Below are 27,089 nucleotides of genomic sequence, written 5' to 3' on the forward strand. Positions count from 1 at the left end.
ATTGAAATTGTGTGACCTCCATCCTCGGCATAGCTGCCGGTTTCTAAGCAGCTTCCAGGCAAGAGGAGCAGAGGAACTTGCCAACCTGTCCAGCAACTTATAGAAGGGAAGGGGCGGTGAGGGTTAAGAGGAAAAAACCCATCTGGCTGTTGTTCACCATGGAGTTATAATATTTCTTTTGAATGCGTTTCAGGAAAATGATTTATTATCAACAGAGGAACAATGGAAGTAAGTTAATTTACATATTGCTTGCAAATGTTTTGTTAAATTATTGTTTTGTTAAATGTACATTTATAGCCATACCAGGAACCTTTAGCATTTTGTTCACAGAAGTGTACTTAGTAAAGAATTTTCTTTTCTTGAAAAGCTTTACTGGAACTTTTTATTCTGTCAGTTTAATCAGTTCCTCAGCAAAACAAAATAGGGAACAGCTTTATAGCAATCATTACAGAAATCACTGTTGTAGTACAGTGTTTTCCTTTAGGTACAATAAATACAACGCTTCCTGTCCTTGCAAGTCTAATATAAAGAAACGGTCTTTTAACGATCATTTTAATGTCTGCTTAAGGGGGGATGGATAGGAAAAGCTTGTTATCTCCCTGTTGCTACCTTCCCTTTTCTCTTCTCAGGATGCACATTAATTATGCTATCTCCAGCTATAGGCTTGGCCCACCAGCGTGCCTGGCGCCGGTGCACTGCCCGTAAGGGGGCACCCTTGATTGCAGCCTGAGGGACACCGAGTGCATCACACCGATGAGCTGCTTCAAGATACTTCATGCAAGCACCCGGTCAGCAAAGATGTGGTGCTCCATGGTACTTGTGTAAAGCTGGGAAGAAAGATATTTGACACTGGTATCGGTAACTGCTTCGGTGCTGTGGCGTCTGAGCACAGCATCCATCATGTAGCCATTTCTTTTCACATGGAAAAAAGCATGGCTACTGTTGTACTTTTGCTTCCGAAGAAGGGGTGGGAAAGAACCAGGGGTTTTAAACCTGTATCTGCAATATCAAAAGTTGGATTCAAAGTTTGGCTAGCATGTAATAGCAGCAAAGAATGACTTCAGGCTTTTACGTAGTTCCTTACTCAAATCTGGATCGCAACTGGTTTAACACTGGCTGTGTCTGAACAGAGCAGCTGCCGCCCGTCAGCCACCATGACACAAGATCTTGATCCACAAATCATCTAGGGCAGGCATCAACCAGAACATGCTGCAGCTCCCTTCCAGCCCCTATGCACAGTTTTTCTCCCTACAGGGACCAGAGCATGGAAGGGAAGGGAGACGGTGTGTGTCTGTCTCTTTGGCTGCGTTTCAGGGTGCAGTTTGGGTGCACTCAGTGCATGCACAGATCTAGAAGCCAGGAGGTGCAGTTGAGTCCTGAAACGTAGGCCCAAAAAGCTCCATATCAGAGGAAAACTAACATCCATGTTAATTTGAGTCAAGCGCAGGTGAAGATCAAGATTCTTACTACAGGGGCACAAGGCTCCGCTCTAACACAGAAGCTCACTCAGCTTTAGTTATGAAGGGGGCTGATTTATAGCTCCAAGACAGTCCCCTCCTTTCTTAGGTGCTCAAGGAAACTCTCATTAACTCTAGAAGAAAGATAAATACCACCTACAATTCTCACTTTATAGGGAAGGAAGCTGAAATAGGGATTTAAGCCCTCTTCTGAGACCCTAAATATGGGCTAAAAGATTCTGTGGGTCTCAGATCTACAATTAAGAAATGTCTGATTAAAATTCATAGGCACTGTATTTTTGTGGCTGTATTTATGTTCAGGACTGAGTTACTAGAAAAAGAAAAGAAAAAAGACAACTCTCTGCCCGTTATTTTAAATTTCCTTTTTCAGGATAATAGTTCCAGTTACAAACTAGTAGAATACAAGTATTCTTACCTAGTTTGTTACCTTATATCTTCACGCATAACAACACTAAACTGTTTCCTCATAAAGGCTGACTGTGACCTCTAGGTATAACAACTCAATCTAGACTGTTTTGTTTTGTTTAAATAGCATGCAAAATTCCTTTTCAAGTTGCAGCATCAGAAGATGCACGCAAAGCACCACGGCTGTGAGTCAGTGCATGTGGTGATGGTTCTTGTTCTCATCACAACCTTGATTGTTGCCGAGACTGTGCTTGTTCAGTGGAAGCAAAGGCATTTGATTGTACAAAGCGAATAGCTTGTTAGAAAGACAACAGTTTGGAGCTGTAGTGGTTAAGACATCACCTTTCTCAGGTAACAATTGGGAGTCATGACATAGTCTTGAGAGTTTATGTCTAGCAAGACAACTGAGTCTCCATGGAAAGCAGCAAGTAACAACGGCTTTTTGTCAGGTGGAGAATAGCTTTTATGTAGGGAGAACAAACAACTTGTATTTTCTGTGTATGCATACTGATGCTGTGGTTAGTCTTTAGTAGGAAAAAGCTTTGAGTTTTCAAACAACTGTCTAATAATGGACTAGGTAGGAGAACAAAGTCACTACCCTTATCTAGCTGAAGTAATGCTGCACAGGGTTTACTGAGAGAATCCAAGGCCCCTATTTGTCAAGTTACTCACACACAAGCCTAACTAGAGAAAAGTCTTGTGGTTAAGGTGCTAAAACTGGGGCTTATGGTACTTTAGCTCACTTCCTTTCCCCTACCACAAACTTCTCTGCAAACCTGAGGAGAAAAAAAAAAATAAATTATTTTCACCCCTGACCTCCCTATTCACTAGTTATGCAAAAGTTAGGCATCTCAGAAAGGGCCAGTCCTTAAAAAGCAATGTGAGTTTTAAGTAAATGTTAAATAAATAATGGGGATTACACAGATAGACGGCAGAGTTTTAAGCACACAAACAGTTTCTTAGCATTTCCTTCTTCATCAGCCGATGAGTGCCCGAAGGCATCTGTAGATGGAAATCCAGTTTTTTGTAACTGAACTTCTTAATAGCAGTGACATCAATAGCTGTCATGATCAATACTTTATCCCTTGACAGTTGCTCCTCAGACTCCCTGATCTGACAGGTCTGTTAAACACTAAAGAATGAAACCTTGCTACAATTCACAGAAACTGTTTTAGTAAGGGATATAAAAACAGCCTGATCTATGACAGCTTTACTGTTAGTGAAGTTTCACAGTGGCATAAAGTAGCAATACAGAGGTGAACCAGGCAGTTCAGCTATACTTTACAGACTTAGGAGCAGTGATGAATGTTCATCATGGCAACATATGTAGAGGTAAAGTGTCTAATAAAGTCACAGGTAGCACAGCTCATTGAGGATTTTAGCTTCATGACACTAATTCTCTACCTTTACAAATGCACACCCCTAACCCTGAGCACACACAGGTTCAGAGCTTTTCAAGTAGTTCTTTCCTATCAGTTTTTGCATTACTGATTTCAGCAGACATTTATAATAAAAAAGAACACTGAAGTGACTGAAGTTGCTCAGACTGTCCATGTCTTTGTTTTCCATTGAAAATATTTTGCATGAGACTGGTACCGAATCAGTGCTGAAATACACTTGAACTCTTAAGTATGCATACAATGACAATCAGCTGGGAAGGTCCCTGTCTGCCTGGGAAAGCCTGTGGGAGTCTAAGCAGCGTACACTTTGGGTTGCTTTAGCATTATCCTGCTTAACAGTACTTACAGTTAGTTAATGTGTACTACATCGACATAACCTCTGTCGAAATGCCAATAGCCTATACTTCTTATGGTCCCATTACTTGTGTAACTCAGTCTTCAGCAACTGAAGCTTCATTCCCATCTGTTAGTTTTCCAGGAGCCAGTCACACCTACAAAGTGACATAGCCAATGTGGAAAAAATATACTTTTAAATGCATTTACCTTTAAATGCATTTAGTCTAATTTAGGGAGTCTCCAGTGCAACTACAAACATGACAACACTTTGATAAGACTTTGTGAGGGTTTTTGTGGTTTTGCAGTGCATTTTAAAACAAACAAAATATCTGCACCAGAAACATGTTGGGGTCTCGGTTTTTAGTGTATAGCTGTGTGGCAGCAGCGCAGCCACCTTCTCCAGTAAAAGGGGAACTGAAGCAGGGCGTCTTTCAGTAAAAATAGTAGCAACAGAAGCTGAAGTTCACTTTGCATTGAGTTTTGGCAGTTCCGCTTCATGCTCTGTTTAGTTGGGAGAGTAATATATTCTCACACCTACCATCTATCTATGTATGAAGTTACTTTATAATAGTGAACACTACTCACAGTGGGTCTCTGCCAGTAGCTGGCTTATTGCACCTATTCCATGTTAGGTAACTTAAGAGTGTTTGTCACCAAAACATCTTACAAGTTTGTGCATTAAGTTATAACTGCCCTCATGTTTCATAGCTAGATACTTTTGTATAGTTTTTGAACACACTGTTGATCTCATCACAGTAGCTTGCTTTCTTTAAAAGCATGCTGTGCGGCAATGTTAAAGTTACAAATTTCTATCAGTACAGCAGCTGCCAACATCTGATCCACTGTACTTTGAGGACTCACAAATAGGACAAACATAAAGATCCAAAGTCGAACGATTAATGAGATCCTTACACAAGATAGATGAAAAATAACTAGTATACATTATTGCATCAGATAAAGAAACCATCTGATTTAGGAGTAGAAACCGTAAAGATGGTCGCATTTAGAAGTTAAACAACTTAGTTAATGCATACAGGAAATTGCCCATTTGACATAACAAACAAAAAAATAAAGTCTACTATTCCCCTAAGTACAGACAGGTCTAGACTTCTGCATTACAGTTCTTCCAGGTGGCAGTTATTATGCTTGTGTTCATGTGCATATCATTTTTGTTTGATTTGGTAGGAAACATTTAAATAAGTCAAAATTTGAAAAACAACCACATGCTCACTAAAGAGAAAACAGCCTTCTAATTTTGCCTGCTTACACGTTTCTCGTACTTGCCACCCAGCTTTTGACCACTCAGTTGATGCCTGTATACTTCACGTACAGGTTATGCACAGCAGTGTCTAATACTGAAGAGAAGAAACCAAACACTTTCTCCTGTTTGCAACAACATGCTTGCATCTTTAGGAGCAAAAGAGAAGAGAGATCAGATGAGGAGGCAGAATGCATTATTTTCAATGTGAGGGATAAGCCTAAGGCTCCTTTTCTCTCAGGAAAAACCTGCTTTCTTTTCTATTTCCTGTCAACTAAACTAAACAAGTAGCCAGCCTTCCATTGCATATCATGGCTTGGAAGGCACATCAGCTGACAGACCTTTCTATCTGATTCTCTGGTCAGCATGGAGGTTTGGATGTATACATCCCTGCTCTGGATACTTGTGCTATTCTCAGACAATAGTAAGGACTCAGAGAGAATAGCACAGTCCTGTTAGTAGAAATAAAGGATTGCAGTGATTGACTCCCTCCTTCCCCTTCTAAGTGCTTTGCAAAAGCATAAAAAAGAAAAGTTTGGTTTCTTTTTGAAAGAAAAAGGAAATGAAGGTCAAAGGGAGCACAAAATCAGCCCTACGTGAAAAGGGCATTCATTAGCTTGCTCAAAAAGAACAAAAAATAAAAAGCAGCAACTACTTACTAGATACAAGAGAAACAGCATCAGCCTGTAGCTTCCAAAAGAGCCTTACCTAGGCTTATCAAGAATGTAAAATGTCTCCTGAAAAAAAAAAAAAAGAGGCACACTGGGGAAGGCTCCTATTTCAAAGAGGCAAGAGCAAAGAAGTTGCAGCAAAGCAACCAAGGCTCAGCTGTGGATAATTTTGGCAAGAGGGAAGAGATTGTCCTTCACCAGATGGCTACATATAAAGTAACATGGGTGTGATCCTAGCACAGAGGGAAGGGAAAAAAAATAACAATAAGGAAGAGGTTTTCTAGTAAGTCTTGGCCTGAAATAAAATGTAGGCCGCTCTGACAATTGTGTTTTTTCTTCTAGGTTGTAGCTGACAGTTTGGGGTTAACTTCTATATGATGAAGAAGCAGATTAGAGAAAATAATTCTTTGTCAGTTACTTCAGAGAATTTTGTTATTGTTATTTGAGATTTTCAAAAATAAATATGGGGCCTGTCTTCTGCTAATTCATATTGTAAAAACCTGATTTTCAATTCATTTGCATCTGCGTTCAAATAATACTCTCATTACTCCACTTTACTCACAAATTTTGCACGCCTCTGGTTCAGTGAGGTGGAGGCAATTATGTGCTTGCAACTGTGTTACGTGCTCTGGTGTGTGGGGTGGCAATGAAGAATCCTACTCAGAGTTACCATCCTTGAAAATCCATTCCTGCCCTGTCCTAGCCTAGCCTATCCATTTTTCTCAACACAAAGGCAGGAGTCTAGCATATCAAATGGGGAAGGAAGGAAAAAGCTTATTAGTGTTCTGACTCTGTATTTTCCCAAAAGAAATTCTGACTATCAGGTACTCAGCTGATTCTTATAATGCAATTTGCTTGCTGTTGGAAGCTGTCCATTAATGAAAATTAAATAAATATGATATATGTGGACGAAATTGTTCTCCCATGGTAAAACAGAAATTTTAAAATATCTGAGATAGAAAGGCAGATTTTTCATGGTCTCAGAACAATCTCAAACACAAAAGCCTTACTTCTGGCCCCATAGGTGGTTGCCCATTTTACTGATTATATATCTTGTATCATGTGGCAGTCATGTAATGAGAACTTACTTTGGCATATAGTTGAAAAATGAAGCAGCATAGTTATGACAGCATTGATTTCTATACCTAAATAATGAGACAAATCCTGAAAATAAGGTTGGTTGATTTACTTATTATAGAAATCCCTGCCAATTTCCAGTGTACTATCAAGTATAAGCATATTAATTTAAACCTTAAAAAGACCCAAACAGATGATTTATTATTTCTTGCATGCATATGTTTTTTAGTATTTGAATATGTCTACATCAAAAGAAACTAGATTTTTAGAGAGCCAGTTAGCTCGCGTTGCCAAGTTAACGAGTTCTGGTAAGGTCAGTCTGTCACAATAAATCTAATTATTACACCGTTATTTTCTTTATGTATGCAGTTTTCACCATATGCTTTAAGATGGAAAGGGCAGTGGAATAACGCTGTTCGGTTGCGTTTGCTGGTGATGGGCATTCTTACTCGCACAGAGTGGGGGGAGCGTTTCGAGGGAAGCAGAGGACAGATGGACATTTTTCAGTTGGTGCTTGTATGACCTATTTAATCTGCACAATTAGAAAATGGGAAAGCTGTCTATGACGCTGGTGCTGACTTCACTTCTAGGTCTTCTTGAGCTCATTTAAAGTACGGTAATGAGAAAAACATTTTACCTTTGGGCAGCAGTCTGATTTGTCAGGAAATTCCTCTTGCTATGATGGGTGGATGAGGAAAATTTGGAATAATATGATCCAGATGTTAAAGCTCCCATTTAGCAGCAATGCAGATGTATTATTTTATGGAATTGTCCAGATGGTGACCTTCCAGTATTAATAATAAATCGGTACTGGGGTTTTCGTCTGTATGACTCGATTCGTATCTTTGTCCTCATTTACATGATAAAATACTCATGCATTTCATGTAGAGGCTAATAGCATTAAAATTAACAATCTGGAAGACATAAAAATCAATAAGGATTTTGAAACAATTACTGCAAACAATATATACCAATTGATCCAATAACACCATCACCCGAGAGAAGGTTGTGATACCATTTTTTTATTAATCAGCATTTCATTTTGCAGCTAACATGACAACAAAGCTCTCTTATAGATTTATATTAGAACATAGACACTTTACTGAAGATGTGTGCCCATTCAGTTTTGGCTTTGCCACTTAAATTCAGACTTTACTTTCAGTCTACTGAAAAAAAAAGCAACCCACAGTACATAAGCATATTGGAGAGGGACCACATTGGAGAGTAGCAAGGCAGGCAGGCAACAGGGAACCTTTGGTGGCCTCTGATGAAGGCCAGGAAACCTCAGCTTGTGCCACCAGGGATATGTAGGAACCACTGACCTGTGGCACACCAGAAGGGCTGCATGGCACGGAAGGAGCTGTGTCACTTTTATGGTCACAAGCAGCAGACTGTGGTCCCGCAAGGTGAGGAGCAGGGTGGAGAGATGTGTAAGAGTGATGTGATCTAATGATGCTGTGTGTTTATTTTTCTGTTAATTTATTTAAACTTATATTGTGAAATACCCGTTTGCTCAATAGTTGAATGCTTTCTGGAGCTGGGGGGGATATTTTTTTTTTGAGAGTTACTCCTTTTTCTTAGGAGAAGAAGAAGAATCCAGTCCTGCTTCAATCGAAATCTGTGTCAAAACTGTGTAAGGAGTACACGAGGAGTAACATATATTCCTTCAGAATTCTACTTTTTGGGTTAAGGAAAGAGATTCATCTTCTGTAGAAACAGGTTTTTACTCTAGATGGATTGTGCTTTTTATTTGCTTTTAAAAAATCTCCCTGCCCCAAATTTGAAAACCGTCTCCCCTCAGATTTTTTTTCTTTTTCAGTAACCTTTCTATAAAGATGCAGGAGCTAACTCTACAAACACATAATAAAGTCAGTCTTGCTTTATCTTTGCCATCATCAGGCTTCCACAATCCCAGATCCATGGTTTATTAATGTGATCACGGAGAGAACTGACATTATAGGGCTTTGACTGTTCAGTGGGTTTCAAATATTTGCTTATTGGAAAAGAAATAGAGCATTTTATCACTGCAGGCAATTTGAATAAATATACATCACTAAATTTAGTATCATTCAATTTACAAAAGAGTTTAAAAGCTTAAGCCAATAGCATTTTTTTGTGCTGTAGAAAGAGTTTTTAAGAAAAACTGTCAGTACTGTGGTCATGTGACTGAGCAGCATCCCAAATTAATGCAGCCAAATGTGCCTTTGAAAGTTTCTAAGAGCCGCTCTAAGGCTTAAAGGCTGAACTGCCTCCACCAATTTCACAAAGCTTGCTCCCAGAGCTTTAGCCCTGTGGTTACCATATATAATTTGAGTTGGAAAACAAAGTTTAATGCTTTGGGGTTTTTTTCAGTAGCATTAATTCTATCAATAAACAGTTTAGGTTTTTAAGAATAGGATATGGGGGTCTGATGAGTTGCAACTCAGTGTTATAACCATTTACTACACCGGGATTACTAATTATTTACATGGTGCAAGGCAGACTAACATCATTATTCTAAGGCCAAAGGCCCTCCTGTGTCAGATGCTGTAGAAGTCACATTAAAAGTCACATTTTTTTTGTATGAGTTTTACAATTTGGCAATCTGTGAATCAAACCTAACCATGCCAAATGGAACCATAGGATGTCATGAGTTTGAAATGACTGGCTCAATTTTGCCAACAGTTAGTCACACTGCTGCAGATGCGGGTTGTTCCACTTTATTTCACCATCAGACTTTACTGGTGGAGATCCCTGTCCATGTGGCAAGTGTTCTCAGTTATTACCGGGTACATCACTTTCAGAGCAACCTGCAAGCCTGTCTCAGGGAGAACACCACAATATAGCCTTTTTTGTTGGTTTTGCCTTGTTTTGGGTTTTTGGAGGGTATTTTTTCTTAAAGGAAACCTGTAGAAGGAGAAGAGCAAATAAGAATTTCCCTGGAACAAATCTTCACAGATTACAAAAAGGGCCATCAGCAGCTGAATTTGAAGGACTCTTCCAACTGTAGTATGAATAAGTTCCTCTAAACCAGTGTTTATCAAACATGACATGCAAATGAAAAAGAATTAAACAAGAGTTTAAATTAAATTCATTCCATCAGTTACATCTTGGTTTTTCATTCTTCAGACTCTTATCATCAGCAGTCATCCAAGCTGTTACTGAGCCTGAAAAGCTCAATTTGTTATGTACCAAACAGTCTGAAATTATTCTTCAGAGCCCGCTCTGCCTCCCTAAAGAGAGGTCTGTGTTCTTCCTTCAGTCTTCTGAAACTCCGCCTCTCTACCCTGGGCTTGTAAAGACAATTACTAATGGTTCAGACATTGCTTCTGCTAACTTTTAAGTATTTTAGATAAATTTCATTGGTGGTATACTGACTTGACTGTACCTTACCTCAGTTGTTTTTCACCTGTTGTTGTCCCGTTCTGGGCTACGTCTCCCTCCTCCACAATTGCCAACTGTTAGTTTCAATTATGTTAGCAATCTGTTCACAATTACCGTTTCTTGTGAAGACTGAAGCAAAACAAAAAGGGTTTGTGGGGTTTTTTCCCCTGTACTTTTTCCTGTATCATACATTTTTATTCCCCTTTAAGTAAGGGAGAAATATAGAAGTGTAAAACTTCTATTGAATTTCTATGAATACTTCAGTAGAAGCTCCATATGTGGCATTTTGTGCCACTCTGCAAAATACACAAGGTCTTGAGCAGTTCTCTTGTCCATAGGTTGGTCTACAAATGATTCCTCCTGATCTATAAACTGAGTTGTGCAATTGGAATTGTGCGTTATGTAGCCATAATGCTTACCATGTTTGGATTTAATTTATTCTTTAAGTAGCTGCCTTCAGGTAAAATGGGGATTAGCAACTGTTATGATTTCCTAGTTGGTAGATTTTACTTTGCAGTGGAATTGCTCCAGGCTGGTCTCTTCACCACCCGCCTCAACGTATGAAACCCCTTTGATGTTCTGTGGCTGTAGGTTCTGTTACTTCTTGATTTTTATTATTGCTTAGCTGGCCTGGAGTTTGATATTTAGTCATTTTACAACTTGTGTTTGTGGTGTGAAGAGAGGAGGGGAAAAACCTTAAACTTCATGCAGCCACTGCGTTCACTCATTTAATCCCCTAATTTAACTGCTGAGTTAATCCTCGGTCCTTCATCACCTGAAAGAGATGAGACATAAAAAGTCTTGACGTAAAGGATAAAAATAGATAAGCACACTCATATCAAAACCACATTATAATTCTTTCTGATAATTATGATTTCTCGCTCTGCCAGGCTATAGTGTTACTAGGGGGTTCTCTTCTTTATTTTGACTATTGCCAAAGACAATACTGTATGTCCAGATGATTCTCAACTGAACCTCTTAATCCAGCTAGAATTTTTGCCTGGGTAGAATTTGAATTTTCTTTATGTTTGTCCAGTATTTCTGCCTGACTAGCAGCCCAGTCAGAGCTACTGTGCTGAACTCTGTTTGAGGCGCCGCCTGACCAGAAATTCCAGGGATTCCTCAAGAGCATGTAGGTCAACTACATAATGCATCTGCTCTAAATCCAACACTTCTTGGAGGTATTGGAGACACTACACATACGAAAATTAGCTGTTCCTTTAAGTGTCTGATTTATTGTCCCTACATTGTATAGTTGATTAACCCAAAAGAACATAGCTCTGATGGAAAATTCTTGGCAGAAACCTAACAGTCTTGTGTTACCAATACTGTTAAGCTTTATTCTGTTGAGGTATTTTATTTAACCAGCTAAATCCCCCCACCAGTGTATTTTAAAGATACAACTACAAAATTTTTTAGCTCTACTTTAAAAGTTCTTTGTGCCCTGTTGCAGCAGAATTTTTTTTTTTTTTAATGTTGAGAAGCTCCAGTTTTATGAGTATTCAGTAGCCAGGTTTCAGTCTCCCAGGACAAGTTACACATACAATCTCAGAGAGATGACAAAAGATGTTAACATTTTTGCTTACTCTATTGGGTTGGAGTTTTGTGGGGTTGGGGGGTTAAACACAGCCTGCTGCAACTTAGCAAATGTTTTATTCCGAGGAATTTGGATTCAGGAGAACAGTAGGTTCTTTCAGCTATAGAAGCTTAACATTTATTTGACTGGCATCTTGCACCTTACTGAGATCTGGCTGATCTTGGTGCTTCTGCAAAACAATTAAATATACCTAATTGTTCTCCAGAATAAGAGCCTAAGCAAAGTCCCTTTCTATAAGAAAATGTGTCAGCTTGGCCTTCCTAGAACAGAGCTGAGTAGCTGTGGCTCCAAAAGCAGTTCATAGCCTGCTTTCAGCATTGCTTGCTCTCAAGCATATTGATACTTCAAGTTTGAGGGTGTCTGCTGCTGCAAAGGAAAATGAAACTAAACCTGCACTTTGAAGGAAGCAGGAGCTAACTGGAGCAAAAATCTTGTTGATATTTTATTCTTGCATTTTGGTCAAGAACAGACTCAGCTGAGTACTCTTTTGTGGTTTTATGACAGAATCAAGTCTGATGACTCCATGGATTTTGGTGTGATGTTGCTTTTTTACGGACTGTACTACGGAGTGATGGAAAGAGACTTTGCGGAGATTTGTTCTGTCTACACGGCTTACACCATTAGTGTAAGTGCTGGGGATCATCATCCTGAATACCACTTGGAAGGACTGAAAGTGAGTTCTTGAATCTCTTGTGACCCTGGGTTCATGAGAACAAGGTCTACTGGATACTCTTGCAGTAAACTAACCTCTTTTCCTTGAGGAGAGCTGTTCTTGTGCCACAGACAAACTGCTGAACTCCCTTATCAATCTTATCATTAGAAGAACAGTCTCAATGAAGTAGTAGCCAGTAACATATGCCAGGGCCTGATTTGCGGTTTCCAACAGGCTGGTTCCTATGTACAAGAGACTACAATGTTTTCCTAGTTGCCATAGCAAGACGAGCTTCTTACTTCCCCGAAGTCCATGAAAGACTCTCCTTGCCCTTTCCTTTTCATGGCTCTTATCTTCCCTTTCCAAATAAGGTGGTTATCTCAGTACAATTCTCTTCTGTCCCAGTTACTTAAAATCAAGCAGACAGTTGCTAAAGTTCTTGCATCAGCAATAAGATTTTAATTATTTCTTGGTAACTCTGTGCTCCCTGGCACTAGTAAACTAAGACAACTGTAGCCATTTTCATGCTGCCCCTATCTTTGATGGCACTTAAAGTATGTTTATACATCTTTGACTCTAAGCAAATATTTTGTTGTTCTTTGTCTTCTTTTTTTCCTGTAAACTTGATCTTGATAGTTTTACAACATCAGTGGCATACCAACAAGAAATTTGTCCAATGACATCTGCACAGTCTGCGGGCAGAACATTTTTGTGGATATAAATGAAGAAGGGATCATTGAAAATACCTACCAGCTGTCCTGTAATCATGTGTATCCTTTCCATGTAATTATGGAACTGTTGTTTTCTCCTCTTTTATGCTGCATTAAAAAATAATAACAACAGCAATAAATACCAAGAAAAAAAGGAAACAAAACCACATTCAGAAACAACATCATGGCACAAAAGTAAAAATAAGAGCATGGAATAGATTTCAGTTCTGTGACACAAATTGAGGCCACGCAGCATTTTGACAGAGACACTGATGCAAGAGTGGCCGTAACCCTACAGTTTCAGGGCAAAAATCTGCCTTCCAGGTACTTCTTGCACAGCCTGTGTAGGTGTGCCTGGCAGTATATTAGACCAGGCAGTATATTAGACCAGACCCTTGGTCAGGTCTGCTAATTCAGGCTCCTATGTACTGCAGAGAATTTCCTTTGGCTGTGTTTGCTGGGTAGTTTTAAGGTAGATGGGGAACCTTCTCAAAAGATGGCATGAACATACCCTTCAGCCTGACAGCAGACCCAGTGTCTCATACTTGGGGGTACCAAACAGTTCTGCATTTTGCATTCCAGAAACCAAAAAGAAAGGTATGGCATACGTGGTGGAACATTGTTGCTAATCACCCTCTTCTGCAGTTCATAAAAGTCTTGCAAGCTGGATAATATGAATACCAGTCTGGATGTCCAGGACATTGTATTAAACTTTAAAATAATTCTAAATATTCAAAATATTTTAAGTCACTTGAAACTGCTCACTTATAAAAGAAGGCAGTATCCATAATCAGTCATTAAAAGTATCTGTTGATGGTTTGACTAGGTTTGCAGATGTGTGCACTGGGTCTTGTTTATATTTGAAAGATTCCTTAACAATACACCTGATACCAGGTTTCACGAATCCTGCATCCATGGTTGGTGCATTGCTGGCAAGAACCAGACTTGCCCATACTGTGCTGAGACAGTTGATTTGAAGAGAATGTTAAGTAACCCATATATCCTCTCCTTAACAAGTGTGCTTTTGATTTGGATTTTCTAAACCATAGCCTGATTACTTACTAATTCTTGTTTTGATCTGCAGTGGGGGGGATGAGATGGCCACATTAAATAAATGGAAAAGCAATTATTATTAAGGAATAATTATATTTAGGGAAGATGATAGTTCTGTTTGGCTTTATCTTATCTGAGACCCCAAATAAGCTAGGAAAAGAAAAGTGCATATATATTTTCCTCCTTGATTTTAAGACATCCGGAAATCATTTTTATAATGAGAGGAACATTTTAAAGAATGTAAATCACAGTTTTAGAAAGACCATGCAGTGGATTTTGCTCTTTAATGAAATAACAAAATGTATATAATACACTTTCAGAACAAGTCCTGTTTCTTCCCCCTTCTCTTTGTAGTTAGTAAACAACATTTTTGCTTTAGCAAATGAAATAATAGTTGAAGATCTGCTGCTACATCTGTAGAAACCTGTTTGAGTGGAAGCAAAGTTTGGCTTATTTTTTTGAAACCTATTTTAACCATATGGGAGGAAGATATTTAAATTTAACCTTACCCCAACAAAAAAAGAAGTAAAAAGACATTTCAAAATTTTAACCCACTACTTTTTAGAATCATAGAATAGATTCTGGCCAAGAAAAACACCATGATTCACCTATTGTTGCATTTTCTCTCCAGTTCCCTTAACAGCAGATTAGGTGGGAATTCACATGTATTGTATGGACAACTTTTGGACTGGGTCTGCTGTCTGGTAGTTTGGTGACTGGTTGCTATAGACATCGTCCAAGGCATTAATTACTCACTGGGTCTAGAACAGGACTCAGATTATTAGTAAGAATGCAAAGTGTTGGATATTTACCTGTCTACAATAATATGAGTATTCTATACTTAATTTTAGAAGACTATAGAAAATAGCAGTTGGTTGAACTCTGGTGTGCTAGATAGCCCTTGCAGGACAGTGCCTCTTTTTGCATTACAGCAAGACTGTACAGCATGCTATTAAAACATTTTTTTTATTTTCTCAAAGTTAGAATTACAATAAATTGCTGCCTTTAATGGGAAGATTGTGCTACAAAAAAAATAGGACTTATTTTCTTATTCTGAATATCCCTCAAAAAAAGAGGAAAAGTGCCAATATTTTGTTTCATTATTAAACACATTGGTAGTGGCTTCCAGTTGAAATTCTGACTACAGAAAGTCGTGCAGCAGATAAGGAGAATTTTAAGTCAGATAATGGCTTTGTATAAAGCAAATTCTGGTATACAGCAAATTCTGAAAAATGGCACCCAAATAGTTTGTTCATTTGGTTAATGTAAGGCAATACAAGATTACTATTATTTCTTTTTCCCTCACCTCTTTCAAGAGCTGCTGTATTGTAACTTAGATATCTGCCAACGGCCATTTACAAAAAGGTCTGACCACGGCAACGTTTGTGGTGTGCTTGGTAGTCGGATAGGCCTGTGTGTGGAGGTCCTACATGAAGTCCTCTTTGACTTACTGTCACCGTGCTCAAAAGGCCTAACTTCCAATGACCAGCTTCTCAAACACAGGAAGACAAAGTTACGATCCCTAACCATCAATTCCATATGTTGCTATTGCTTTAAGAAAAAAAAAACACAACAAAACCCAGATCAAAATGGATGCGTAAGTCTTGCCGCTTAGCAGCCAAATATCTGACATCTATGCTACCCTGGCCACACTGTGAGGAACTGAAATGCAGTGTGTTAATGCAAGAATAGGCAGTTCTGCTTAGGAGTCAGAGAAGCCGATCTTAAAAGGCAATTAGCCTAGCTGAAGTAGCTTTTGAATGCAAATGACATATGGTCAGTATTTTAAGAATCTTTACATTGTTATTAGAAATCAGATATACAGGTTTACACTTTAATATATATATGAGAATAAAGCAGAGATTGTGTGAAGCCATCTACAGATGAAGGTAAGGTTCAGATGCTAAAAACAGGAAATGATGCAATTAAAAAAACCTTAAGTAAATAGAAAGAAGGTGGCTTTGTTTGCTTAGGTGAAGTAGCAAAGTTAATGATTCTTATAATGCATTATGCCTGTATTCATATGCGCAAAAATGCATGTAAATAAATCTTTCCTTTGCATTACACTGTCCTAATTGCAGGTGTAACGGAAGAATGTTTGTCCTCAGCCTTCTTAATGGCTAGCAAAGGCCAGGAGGACTTCTGCTCCCACGGACTTGTTGGTTCTGTGGAGAAAAGAACCTCCTAAAATCAGTAACATGCCAGGTAACTTGCTGTGAGATGCAACTTCCAATGTACAAACTCGATTATAAATATTGAGGTGTTTGAACAGAGATTTTGTACATATTAGATGCCCAAGACCAAAACACAATAAAAACCACTAACTTGGACATGATCTTGAAATGCTGTAGATAGTGAAGGCTTTTAAACTTTGCTTCTGTACATGCCTGGAAATGTCCTACAGCGTGTCTAATCCCTGAACTGATCCAGCAGTTAGTTGTCTCTCTGGCCTACCAGATTCAAGCTGTTCAGGTTCATCTGAAATTTCCTGTGGCTGCAAGGAAATAGAACCCTTCTTTTCTGCAAGGAAATAGAACCCAAGATACCCCTTTCTTTTAAAATCACCTCTGAAGGAAGAGCCTGGTGCCAGTGTCTCCCACTTATTCCACACTTTCAGAAATTAGAGGCTCTGCCCCAGCAATCTTCTCAAGAAAACGTGGCTCCAGCTAGCAGCAAACACAATGTCTGTGGTGGAATGCTATCTACCCACTCTGGTTTTGTGGACTACATTTAGAGAGAGAGGACATTAGGAAACACGACATTAGGAAACATTAGAGGACATTAGAGGACATTAGGAAACACGATTTTCATGTCTGTGCTAAGGCTGCTGATCAGAGAGAGGAGTTCAGTGTTGAATTCAAAGACTGTATACATATCAGTGTTTCCCACACTCTAGCTGAGAACAGCTTAAACTCCATTTAAGCAAGTCAGAAGAGTGGATCCTACTCTGAAGCATCTATTCCCACGTATGGTACAATTAAAGTAGGCAGAAATCGTCCATAGCTGTCTTTCACCAAGAAAGTTGTCTGCCATAGAACATACATGCTACAACAGCCAGCCACTGCAGTGTGAAAGTGCAGTTTTACATTAAGCCTTGCAGCCATGATCCTCAGGAGATCTAGACATTTAACTTACAGTGACTGAAATACTGCTGAGAATCAGTCCTTAGATCTGCTAACTAGGAGAGCTAGGACAAAAATCCTTCCTGCATAAACTGAGTTTTATTGCATTTGATTACAAGTGGTTTATACCAAGAATGCAGAAAACCCCTTGGCTAGGCGGGCTCTCTCGTAAAGCGTTTGCAAAGATAAAGATATATAAACTACGTAGTTGTATTTCTAAACAACTTCTCTTCATTAAATATTTAAATGAAACAGCTTTTGCTAACATTGCTGATTAGTGGGCATAGACAATTGTTGTGGTTTAACAACACAAGTGATTGATAGAGGAGCCAACAAGGAGAGGTGCTATGCTGGACCTTGTTCTCACCAACAAGGGGGAACTGGTGGGGAATGTGAAGCTCAAGAGCAGCCTTGGCTGAAGCAACCATGAGATGGTGGAGTTCAAGATCCTTAGGGCGGTGAGCAGGGCGCACAGCAAGCTCACTGCCCTGGACTTCAGGAGAGCAGACTTCGGCCTCTTCAGGGATCTGCTTGGTAGAGTACTGTGGGATAAAGCCCTGGAGGAAAGAGGGGCCCAGGAAAGCTGGTTACTATTAGAGGATCACTGCCTCCAGGGTCAGGTGTGATGCATCCCAACAAAGAGAAAGTCAGGCAAAAATGCCAGGAGGCCTACATGAATGCATGCTTCTATAGGTATGTCAGCGCTAAAAGGAAGACTAGGGAAAATGTGAGCCCTCTCTGGAAGGAAACAGGAGACCTGGTTACCTGGGATATGGAGAAGGCTGAGGTTACTCAATGACTTTTTTGCCTTGGTCTTCTCTGGCAAGGGCTCTAACCACACCGCCCAAGTCGCAGAAGGCAAAGGCAGGGGCTAGGAGAATGAGGAACCACCTACTGTAGAAGACCAGGTCTGAGATCATCTGAGGAACCTGAAGGTGCACAAGTCCATGGGACCTGCTGAGATCATCCACGGGTCCTGAGGGAATTGGCAGAGGAAGTTGCTAAGCCAATATCCATCATATTTGAGAAGTTGTGTCAGTCCAGTGAAGTGCTCACTGACTGGAAAAGGGGAAACATAACCCCCATTTTTAAAAAGGGGAAAAAGGAAGACCCAGGGAACTACAGGCCAATCAGTCTCACCTCTGTGCCTGGCAAGATCATGGAGCAGATCATCCTGGAGAGTCTGCTAAGCCACATGCAAAATAAGGAGGTGATCAGTGACAGACAACATGGCTTTACTAAAGGCAAATCATGCCTGACAAATTTGGTGGCCTCCTATGACGGCATTACAGTGTTGGTGGATAAGGGAAGAGTAACTGACATCAGCTACCTGGACTCGTGCAAAGCATTTGACACTGTCCCACACAACATCCTTGTCTCTAAATTAGAGAGACATGGATTTGACAAATTGACCACCCACTGAATAAGGAATTGGCTGGATGTACGGACTCAAAGAGTTGCAGGCAGCAGCTTAATGTCCAAGTGGTTACCAGTGATAAGTAGGATGGGCCACAAAGATGATCAGAGGGATGAAGGACCTATCCTGTGAGGACAGGCTGAGAGAGTTGGGGTTATTCAGCCTGGAGAAGAGAAGGCTTTGTGGAAGCCTTATAGCAGCCTTCCAGTACCTAAAGGGGGCCTACAGAAAAGATGGGGAGGGACTCTTTATCAGGGAGTGGAGCAATAGGACAAGGGGTAATGGTTTTAAACTGAAAGAGGGGAGATTTAGATTAGATATTAGGAAGAAATTCTTTACTGTGAGGGTGGTGAGGCACTGGAACAGGTTGCCCAGGGAAGCTGTGGCTGCCCCATCCCTGGAAGTGTTCCAGGCCAGGCTGGATGGGGCTTTGTGCAACCTGGTCTAGTGGGAGGTGTCCCTGCCCATGGCAGGGGGGTTGGAATTAGATGATCTTTAAGATCCCTTCCAACTCTAACCATTCTATTATTCTAACCCTGGAAGGCAGCTCAGCACCAGACAGCTGCTCACTCACTCTCCTCACAGTGGGATGCGGGACAGAATCAGAAGGGTAAAAGTGAGACAGCTTGTGGGTTGAGATAAAGACAGTTCAACTGATAAAGAAAAAGCTGCATGCAGGCAAAGCAAAAATGAGGAATTCATTCACTTTATCCTCCCAGCAGGGGGATGTTTAGCCATTTCCATGAAAGCAGGGCTCCATCATGCGTAACAGTTACTTGGGAAGACAAACACCATAACTCCAAACGTCCTCCCTTCCTCTTCCTTTCCCACAACGTTTATTGCTGAGCATGATATTATATGTTATGGGACATCCCTTTGGTCACCCCAAATTATCATGTACCATGATACCTCACAGGACAGTGAGAGAAATAGAAAAGGCCTTGATGCTGTACAAGCACTGTTCAGCAATAACTAAAACATCCCTGTGTTATCAACGCTGTTTCGGTCACAAATCCAAACCACAGCACCGTAGGAGCAACTATGAAGAAAATCAACTCTATGCCAGCCCAAACCAGTACAACAGTTCACGACCACAGCTACAAAAAAAAAAATAATCTTACAGCAAGTAATAGAAATTTCAGTAGCTCAGCTCTCTGTTCTTGAGATACAGATAGGTGATGGAACAAACATGCAAGGGAAACAATCCAGAATACGTTTGCTACATATTCAGTCTTTAATGTCCCTGTCTAGGATTTTAGAGCTATTTTCAAATTAAACCAAAACCTCTCCTGCTGCTCTTCTTCAAGAGGCCACTCCAAGTAGGTCTTTGTGTTCATGATCTTCCGCAGCTTGCAGAACCTCTTGGGAATCGCTTTGCTCTGGATGGGCTCCAGGAGGACGAGAATTGCTGCATCGTTGTTCTCATCAAAGAGGCGGAAGTGCGAGAAATCCAGCTCGTATTTGCACCACTCGCTCTGCACAAAGTGCTCGGACAGCACAAAGAGCGTTTTGTGGCTCTTCTCTATGGAGTCAATGATGTTGTCCACAATCCACTTCCCGGGCACAAAGTCCCGCTTGTGGAGGCAGAGCCGAAAGGGGGGGCAGGCCTGCTCCAGCTCCCGCACCATGATGTTTTCCACCCACTCGGAGTCGTTCTCACTGTAGGAGACAAAAGCGTCGTAGCAGATGTCCTTTGGGGGGGCTCGCTTGGGCTTCCGCTTGGCTTGGAGCCATGCCCAGGTCATTCTCAGGTACCAGACCACGTGGTACTTGTAGCCAAGGGCCACGAGGACGAGGATGACCAGGAAGACCAGGACACAGATTGACGACACCACGAGGGACCTGTGGCACTCCATCAGGGAGAGGTGCACGGCTCCAACCTGCTCCCCTCTCACTGCCAGGGGAGAGTCACAGACGTACTTGTCAGGCCACCCCACCAGCACCTGGGCTATCCCGGCCTGGTGGTGAATGAAGGAGAGGAATTCACAGGAGCAGATGAAGTTGTTGTCGCTGGCATCCAGCAGCTCCATTTTCTTGAAGGACTCAAACTCTTCCTGGGAGAAACTGTTGAGTTTGTTTCTTCTGATTGACAGGGCCACTAAGTTAGGAATGGGTGCAGCACCAGGCAAGGTCTTCAGCTGGTTTTTTGTGAGGTACAGCTCTTTGAGAAATGGGAGTTGCAGTCCAAACTCCTTCAGCTTGTTAGCACTAACGTCCAAAACTTCTAGCGTTGGGGGAATGCAAGTCGTTAGTTTAGGAATTTGAGTGCTGGACAGGTTTAAGTATTTCAGGTTTTTTGGCCATGCACACACATCTGGCATGTCACCAAAATTATTTTGGCTAATGTCTAAGAGAATTAATTTTCTTAGATGAGTCAAACTTTTACCAGTCATTTCTAAGTCACTCAGAGAATTCTGACTTAAATTTAGAGTTTGTAGTGAGGGCCAACCGTCCTGGCAGGCCGAATGCTCCAAACTCTGATCTCCAAGCAAATTCGCACTAAGGTCAAGGTACTCTAATGACAGAAGATGTTTTGAAAGGCTGCATGGTACCAAAAAGACCTTGGTGTTTATAACTGTGACTTCAGTAAGAAGAGACAGTAGACCTTCCACATCTTTTAAATCTGTAAACAAATAAAATTCTTCTATAGATAATTTCTCTACTGTCAGAACTCTAAGAGTCTGTGATTGATTTGCTTGAATCTGTATTTTCCATTGTCCAGTTCCCAAGAGTCTACAGCCTATAATCTCCACCTCCACTAATTTTGGCATGTCTTCTAAAATGCTGATAATCTCAGGTACAGTAGCGTCTGTTAATAAGGCCTTTTTAAAAGAAATTTTCTTTGCAAAAGACGACAACATGACTCTCAATAGTTGCACTTCAGCAGGTATACTGAATGCTATTTCTCTCACTTCTAACCAAATGACAGAGTGCAGAAGGTCCCTGACAATTGCGGAGAATACTGTAACACTTCTTAGGTTTATGATCATGTGATTTATTGTCTTAATCGATTTCAAACTTCCCGGCTCGTACTGACTGAGATTGCCACCCTCAATCCACAACTTGTCGAGAAGCTCAATGCCCTCAAAGTTCCCTTGCCTTATCGTGGAGAACCACCGGTTGCCCAGGTGGAGAGAACTCAGGTTCCTCAGGCTAGAAAAGGGGGAGCTTTCCCCCAGGTCTCTGTAGGAGTTCCCTTGAAGGCGGAGGTGCTGGAGCGAAAAAAGGTGCCCAAACCACGCAGGGGACAAGTGAGCCAAGCTGTTATTTGATAAGTCCAAGAGCTCCAGTTTCCCAAGGGAGCGGAACGAGTCCTCATCTATCGAGCTGATTTCATTGGACTGCAGCAGCAGGACTCTCAGGTTCACAGTCTGCTGCAGATCCTGGGATCGGATGTGCTTTATCCTGTTGTGGGCCAGGTTTAACGTTGTGATTTTGCTCGTGAGCCCTGAGGGAATAAAATCCAAGCCCATGGAAGAGCAGTTGCAAAGCTGCGTGGCATCGCACGAAGGACAAGGCTGCTTCAGCGCCCGCTCTTCGGAGAGGTTTGCAACTAAGACCATGTAGATGGCCCACACTCGCCAGGTGTGTGTAGTCATTATTTTGCCTAAAATATGAAATCTAGTGAGAGCAAATATAAGATGAATAGTTAGTTTTGAAGAAGCTATATTTTGGATATAGCTAAAACATAACCCTTAGTGTTCTGTCCTGTTGAAGGCACTGTAAATATATTTGTTTTTAACACTGTTTAGAGGTGAAACAATTAGTCAAAACAAGGCACATTGTACATAAATATTCCAGAATCATTTGGTAAATGCTGTGTACACTGAATTTACTCTTCTTTTCCCTGTGATTTCTAATTTTGGAATGAGGACTATCAAATTAATTAACAGCTGCACAAATCTTTTGCAGATTCAGGTAAACATCTGAATAATCACAACATTATTACTAATCTGATCCTTCGCCTGTTTAGAAAATAGTCCCCATACATCCCCCTTAGTCCCTCCTTAGGTCTTTTCCTTCTGCATCTGTGACTATTATTTTGTATATCCATATTTTACTATAAGGAGTCTCCCCGTATCTGTTTCAAATCCTGGTTACATCAAGAAGAGTCAATGTCTTGTGGGAGATGGTGATGTTCACATTTAATACTCATTTCAAGCATATGTCTAATCTGGGTTCTGACAATAGGAAGAAGAGGGATGCATATATTTCAGTCCCTTTCCTCATTTTATCTGCCTTTGGCTATTCTGATTGTAAATGTTCTAGTAGCAGGGAAATAAATTTTTGCCTGCATGTCTGTGTAAGCCATCGTTGCCATGCTGCAATCAGTCTGATACTTGCTAATGAAACTTAATCTGGGAAAACTGACCATGGTAACCTACTGACTCTTAGCTCTTCCTTTTTACTGCCACATCCTTCTCTGGCAGTGGCTTTTTCTGCTTTGCGTCTCAGTGGCACAGAGAAGGTGGTCAGGCCCAGCTGCAAGGAAGAGTCAGGGGCTTTTTGAGCCTCCTGCAGATCAGCTTTTTCCAGCCCCGCAGCCTGTTCCTCATCTTCTGGACTTAAATGATTCAAGAGAAGCCACACAGCTGTGGATCCTGTGTCACTTCTCTTTCCTCTCACGGTCGTGCCTTTCATAGTACTACTGATTTGACATGGCTTTTTGTGTTACAGAACTTGCTGCAATATCCAACCTGTCCTTCCTCCCAACAAGGTGACTTTAGTTCTTCTGTCCCTCTGAGGAGTTGGAGAAACGATTCTTGAAGCCTGAGAGTGTGGTTTTCCCTTCAAAACCCTTATTACATATTGAATTATATCCCTTTTTTTTGTTTATGCTTTCTTGACAAGATCAAAGAGCACTTTTAAAGTATAACTTTCCCCAGTGAGTCACAACACACACACACACTCCCCAGTAAGTATCCTTCTGAGGGGGAAAGAGGGAATCAACCCCAAAGAGGCCAACCGACAGGTTCCCAAAGATCATTGTGGGCTCTATATCAGGTTAATCGAGTTAGGCTGGCTCACCGAGGAGTACTTGCCCCTTCAGTCATCCTACTGGGCCTCTGTGCAGAAGATCTACCATACTTTGAATTCATAATTCTAATTTGTTTTACACTAGCTGATTCACACAGACAAGTTCATGCAGACAAGTCCTACCTTTCTGGTTTTATTATTTTTAGCCAGAGTTGCTTAAAATTATTCAAAAGGGGCAGAATTACCTGAGATTGTTTGATATGGGGAGAGGAGGAAAAGTTGTGGAAAATTTTTTCAGTCATTCCATCTCTTCCCACCTGAAAGACTACAAACATTTTGACCTCTTGTGTTATTCTCCTTTAATATCTGTCTCTCTCCGATGTAGAGCTTTGGGTCTTGAAGGACACATTCCTCTGCCCTGTATTTAGATGCCCACAGCTGAGCTGGCCAGCCACCATGTCCTCCAACATCAATGGAGAGAAATAAGAACTTTTAAGGGCATTTTTCATCATGTCTCTTAGACACTCATGTTAAGATAGGATGACTCCAAGAGAAATGACCCCATCATCTTAAAATGGCGCACCATAGTTTAGATACCTAGAGGTTTATGCATGTGAATCCCACGCAAAGAATTACACTCTGTAGTCACACTCACCTGCTGTCCAGCTGAGGCTTTTTACGGGGCGTTTTTGGTCTTGCAAGTCTGGCCGGATAACAGAGTGCTGTAGACCATCGGAGCAGAGCTATGAGTAAGATGAGTTTCACAAGCAACAAATTTAAGTGGGGTTTTAAAAGTTGCCATCAAAATGCTTACTGTTAGAAAAAGAAACAACCAGGCAACCTGGCCAATCAAAATCTATCTATAGGTAGGTTATTTACAAGTGGAAAATTGGCAGCACAGAAGGGAATGGGGCAGGTACTGATATTTACGCTGGAAATACCGGCTGAGCCTAATGGCTGTTCACCTTACCAGCCTGAAACCAATCAGGGACTGCAGGACTGAATCACATTTGGTGGTACAGGACACTTTTCTTTCTTTATCATAACTTGCCTGAGCATCTTTTCCAGGTTCTTTTGCTCATCTGTAATGTGAGCAGACATTCATGGAAATCCCATTCCCACTCTCATTCATTTTCAGCCATTCTTTTCCCCTTCCTATTCCTGGCTAATTCAGCTTAAGACCCTGACTTACAGGGTCATTTCAGGCCTCTCTGCACCCACTCATGAATATAGCCCTACTCCACAACAACATTGCCCTACCAAGGAACCACTCTTCCCTGTTGCCCTGGGAAGAAAAAAAGCCACACAGAAATGGAAATGCAGCTAATAATGACACTTGCACAGATGCCCTTATACCATAAGGTGCTGTGATGAACTAGACTTTCAAAGTGTTTCTGGGTTATGGACAAAAGGTCCAAGTCATCAGACATGCTCAGGATTATCTTCCTTGGCTCAGGAGAGTAGAATTATTTGAGGAAATATGCGCGTATTCTTAAACAAAACCATGAGTGCCAACAGAATGAGGTTCTATAAATACTAACAAATGCTAACGTCTAATGTAACTGCTAAAATGAAGCGTGCCAACAGCGTGCAAATTGATTCTAGCTTGGGGAATGCTATCAAGCTAAATGAGGGCTGGTAAGTTTGAGCAGTGCTCCAGAGCCTGCAGCGGGAGGGTCACTGGTTGGTGAAGGAATGGATCCACAAGCAGACTTGGCAAAGCTGCTACTTTCCACTTGGTCACGTGTGGGTTGCATTCTTCCTGGCTATCACCCACCAGCATTGCCTTAACAGTATGTATGTGTATGCACACACGCACACGCGCGCGCGCATATAGGCATGCTCCTCTCTTGTTTCTGACACAGAAGATGTGCAACAGGGCAGAGTAAGGTGAGGAGATAGCTAATCCCACTGCCCCAAGACTGTTGCTGAATGAGCTCTTTCCTGGTTGAATTCCTAACACAAACACAGCCCACCTTCATACCCGACCTTTCCCGGGCAGCCGGTATGGACACACAAGTGGGACAACATACAAACAGCACAAAGCACATGGAAGGCACCCTCCCACAAGGAAACTGAGAAGAAATTGCAGAGTCTGACCCAACTTGTCTCTTTTTCATTTGCTGCTTTCCTCTCTCCCCTTTCCTGAAGGACATTGCTCCCATCAGCATGTCCCAGCTCTGGCAGGGAGCCTTTCTTTTGCTGCCTGCTCCATTCTGCTGGAGTTGGCCCCTGCCCAGCAGCCCCGAGCACCCTGAGTGCCCTGTGCAGAGGAGGAGGACTCGGTGGCAGAGATGAGACAGCCTCTTCCCAGTGCTCCCTCCTTGCTTCTTGCCCTGGTGTTGCATCTCCACTCTCTTTCCCTGTGTCTCCAGCCTCCACCCGCCTGCAGACTCACCTCTGTGCAGAAAAAACTACCGGGATCTCCAGCTCCGGCACCTGCATGCTGGTTAACTTATGTCGTGTTTCATCTCTCTCTTGCTGATCGCTCTTCACCCAGCTTCCTCTCACAGTGCTGTTTCCTTCCCACTTCACCTCTCCGTCTTGGACGTGTAAGCAGGGGTGTTCCCACCTCGGGGATCTGATTGGCATACGAGCAGTAACACTATCAGTCCTTTTAGATGTGCCAACCCATAGAAGTCTGCGTCTACGGTAAGAGTGTACTCTGTAGGCTTCTCCTACCTCTCTCTGACCTTCTCTTTGAAATGACCCGCAAGACATATTTTCCTCCTTATCTCTAGGCACACCATCTCCTAATCTGTTTTATCAGTGCCCAGTGTTTGCTGTCAGATGATTCACTCATCACTTAACTGGAGTTCAGCAATGATTAGCCCATGAGCTATTCTTCTCCAGGAAAGTGAACAGAAAAATCCTTTTGTAGTAGACTTTGGACTAAGCCTGGAGATATAATTGTAACAGGAAAGTAGAACCGAAAGCCGTGTTTGCAGGCTACGCCCACAGAAACTATCATCTCATGTGCATATATGCGTATACACATACACCAGGGAGTGTGAATATATACATATGCATAGGCACGTACACAGATATACATATATAAAAATATGTACATATATACCAACACAGACACATGTGTATAAGCATATTTCCCTATTTTTCAAATACTCACTCAGTCCATATGTCAGTGCTTTGGTATTTCACAATTGCACGTATAAAGTTTAATCAAGATTCATTTAGACTCCCCTGTACTTAAACTCCAACAACACAAGCAAAGGGGGGCACGGAAGTGCCGAGTTAGAGAAACCCACACCTAGCTGTCTCCCCTGAGTGACAATTTCATGTTTCCACAAGAATCCCTAAGGCACAAGAAGCCCACAACAGCTGTGACTCCAGCCACTCAGGATGGGACCAGCTATGTTAGTATGAATGTCTGTATCTATTTGTTTGTCTAGATTCCCTTTATAACTGGTGAAGAGCGATACAGTAGTTCCAGGAGATACCTCATACTGGGGTAGAAAGATGAATTGCCTCTTATCAGTGTGATTATCTGCACTGGTTATAAAGGAAGCTAAGTAGAGCTGTAAGGGATGCATGGCCCACTGATTACTTCAGTGT

At 41.3% G+C, this 27,089-nt stretch overlaps 2 protein-coding genes across 3 annotated transcripts; one reads left to right on the forward strand and one right to left on the reverse strand.

Annotated features, from left to right (window-relative positions):
- Window positions 1-222: 222 nt before the first annotated feature.
- Window positions 223-14,785, forward strand: RNF175 (ring finger protein 175). The gene is given in 8 exon segments (XM_054203146.1): window positions 223-228; window positions 2,011-2,163; window positions 9,290-9,441; window positions 10,324-10,434; window positions 12,090-12,210; window positions 12,874-13,007; window positions 13,842-13,963; window positions 14,652-14,785. Coding segments are annotated over 8 exon segments (933 nt in total).
- Window positions 14,786-16,794: 2,009 nt separating this feature from the next.
- On the reverse strand, window positions 16,795-26,238 carry TLR2 (toll like receptor 2). Of its 2 annotated transcripts, none has more exons than XM_054203960.1 (3): window positions 25,915-26,238; window positions 24,172-24,238; window positions 16,795-22,146 (listed from the first exon to the last, which is right to left on the reverse strand). In XM_054203960.1, the coding sequence occupies exon 3, from the start codon at window positions 22,136-22,138 to the stop codon at window positions 19,787-19,789; it is 2,352 nt and encodes a 783-aa protein (XP_054059935.1). In that variant the 5' UTR covers window positions 22,139-22,146; window positions 24,172-24,238; window positions 25,915-26,238; the 3' UTR covers window positions 16,795-19,786. The 2 variants fall into 2 exon arrangements, with proteins under 2 accessions (XP_054059935.1, XP_054059934.1); XM_054203959.1 differs by having other exon boundaries at window positions 24,172-24,259.
- Between the last annotated feature and the right edge of the window lie 851 nt (window positions 26,239-27,089).

The sequence above is a fragment of the Rissa tridactyla genome, chromosome 5, assembly GCF_028500815.1.
Source record: "Rissa tridactyla isolate bRisTri1 chromosome 5, bRisTri1.patW.cur.20221130, whole genome shotgun sequence".
NCBI classification, from domain to species: Eukaryota; Metazoa; Chordata; class Aves; order Charadriiformes; family Laridae; genus Rissa; species Rissa tridactyla.

Bases quoted from the DNA above. Each gene is read 5' to 3' on its own strand.
- TLR2 (XM_054203960.1), bottom strand. From the start codon at position 22,138: ATGACTACACACACCTGGCGAGTGTGGGCCATCTACATGGTCTTAGTT.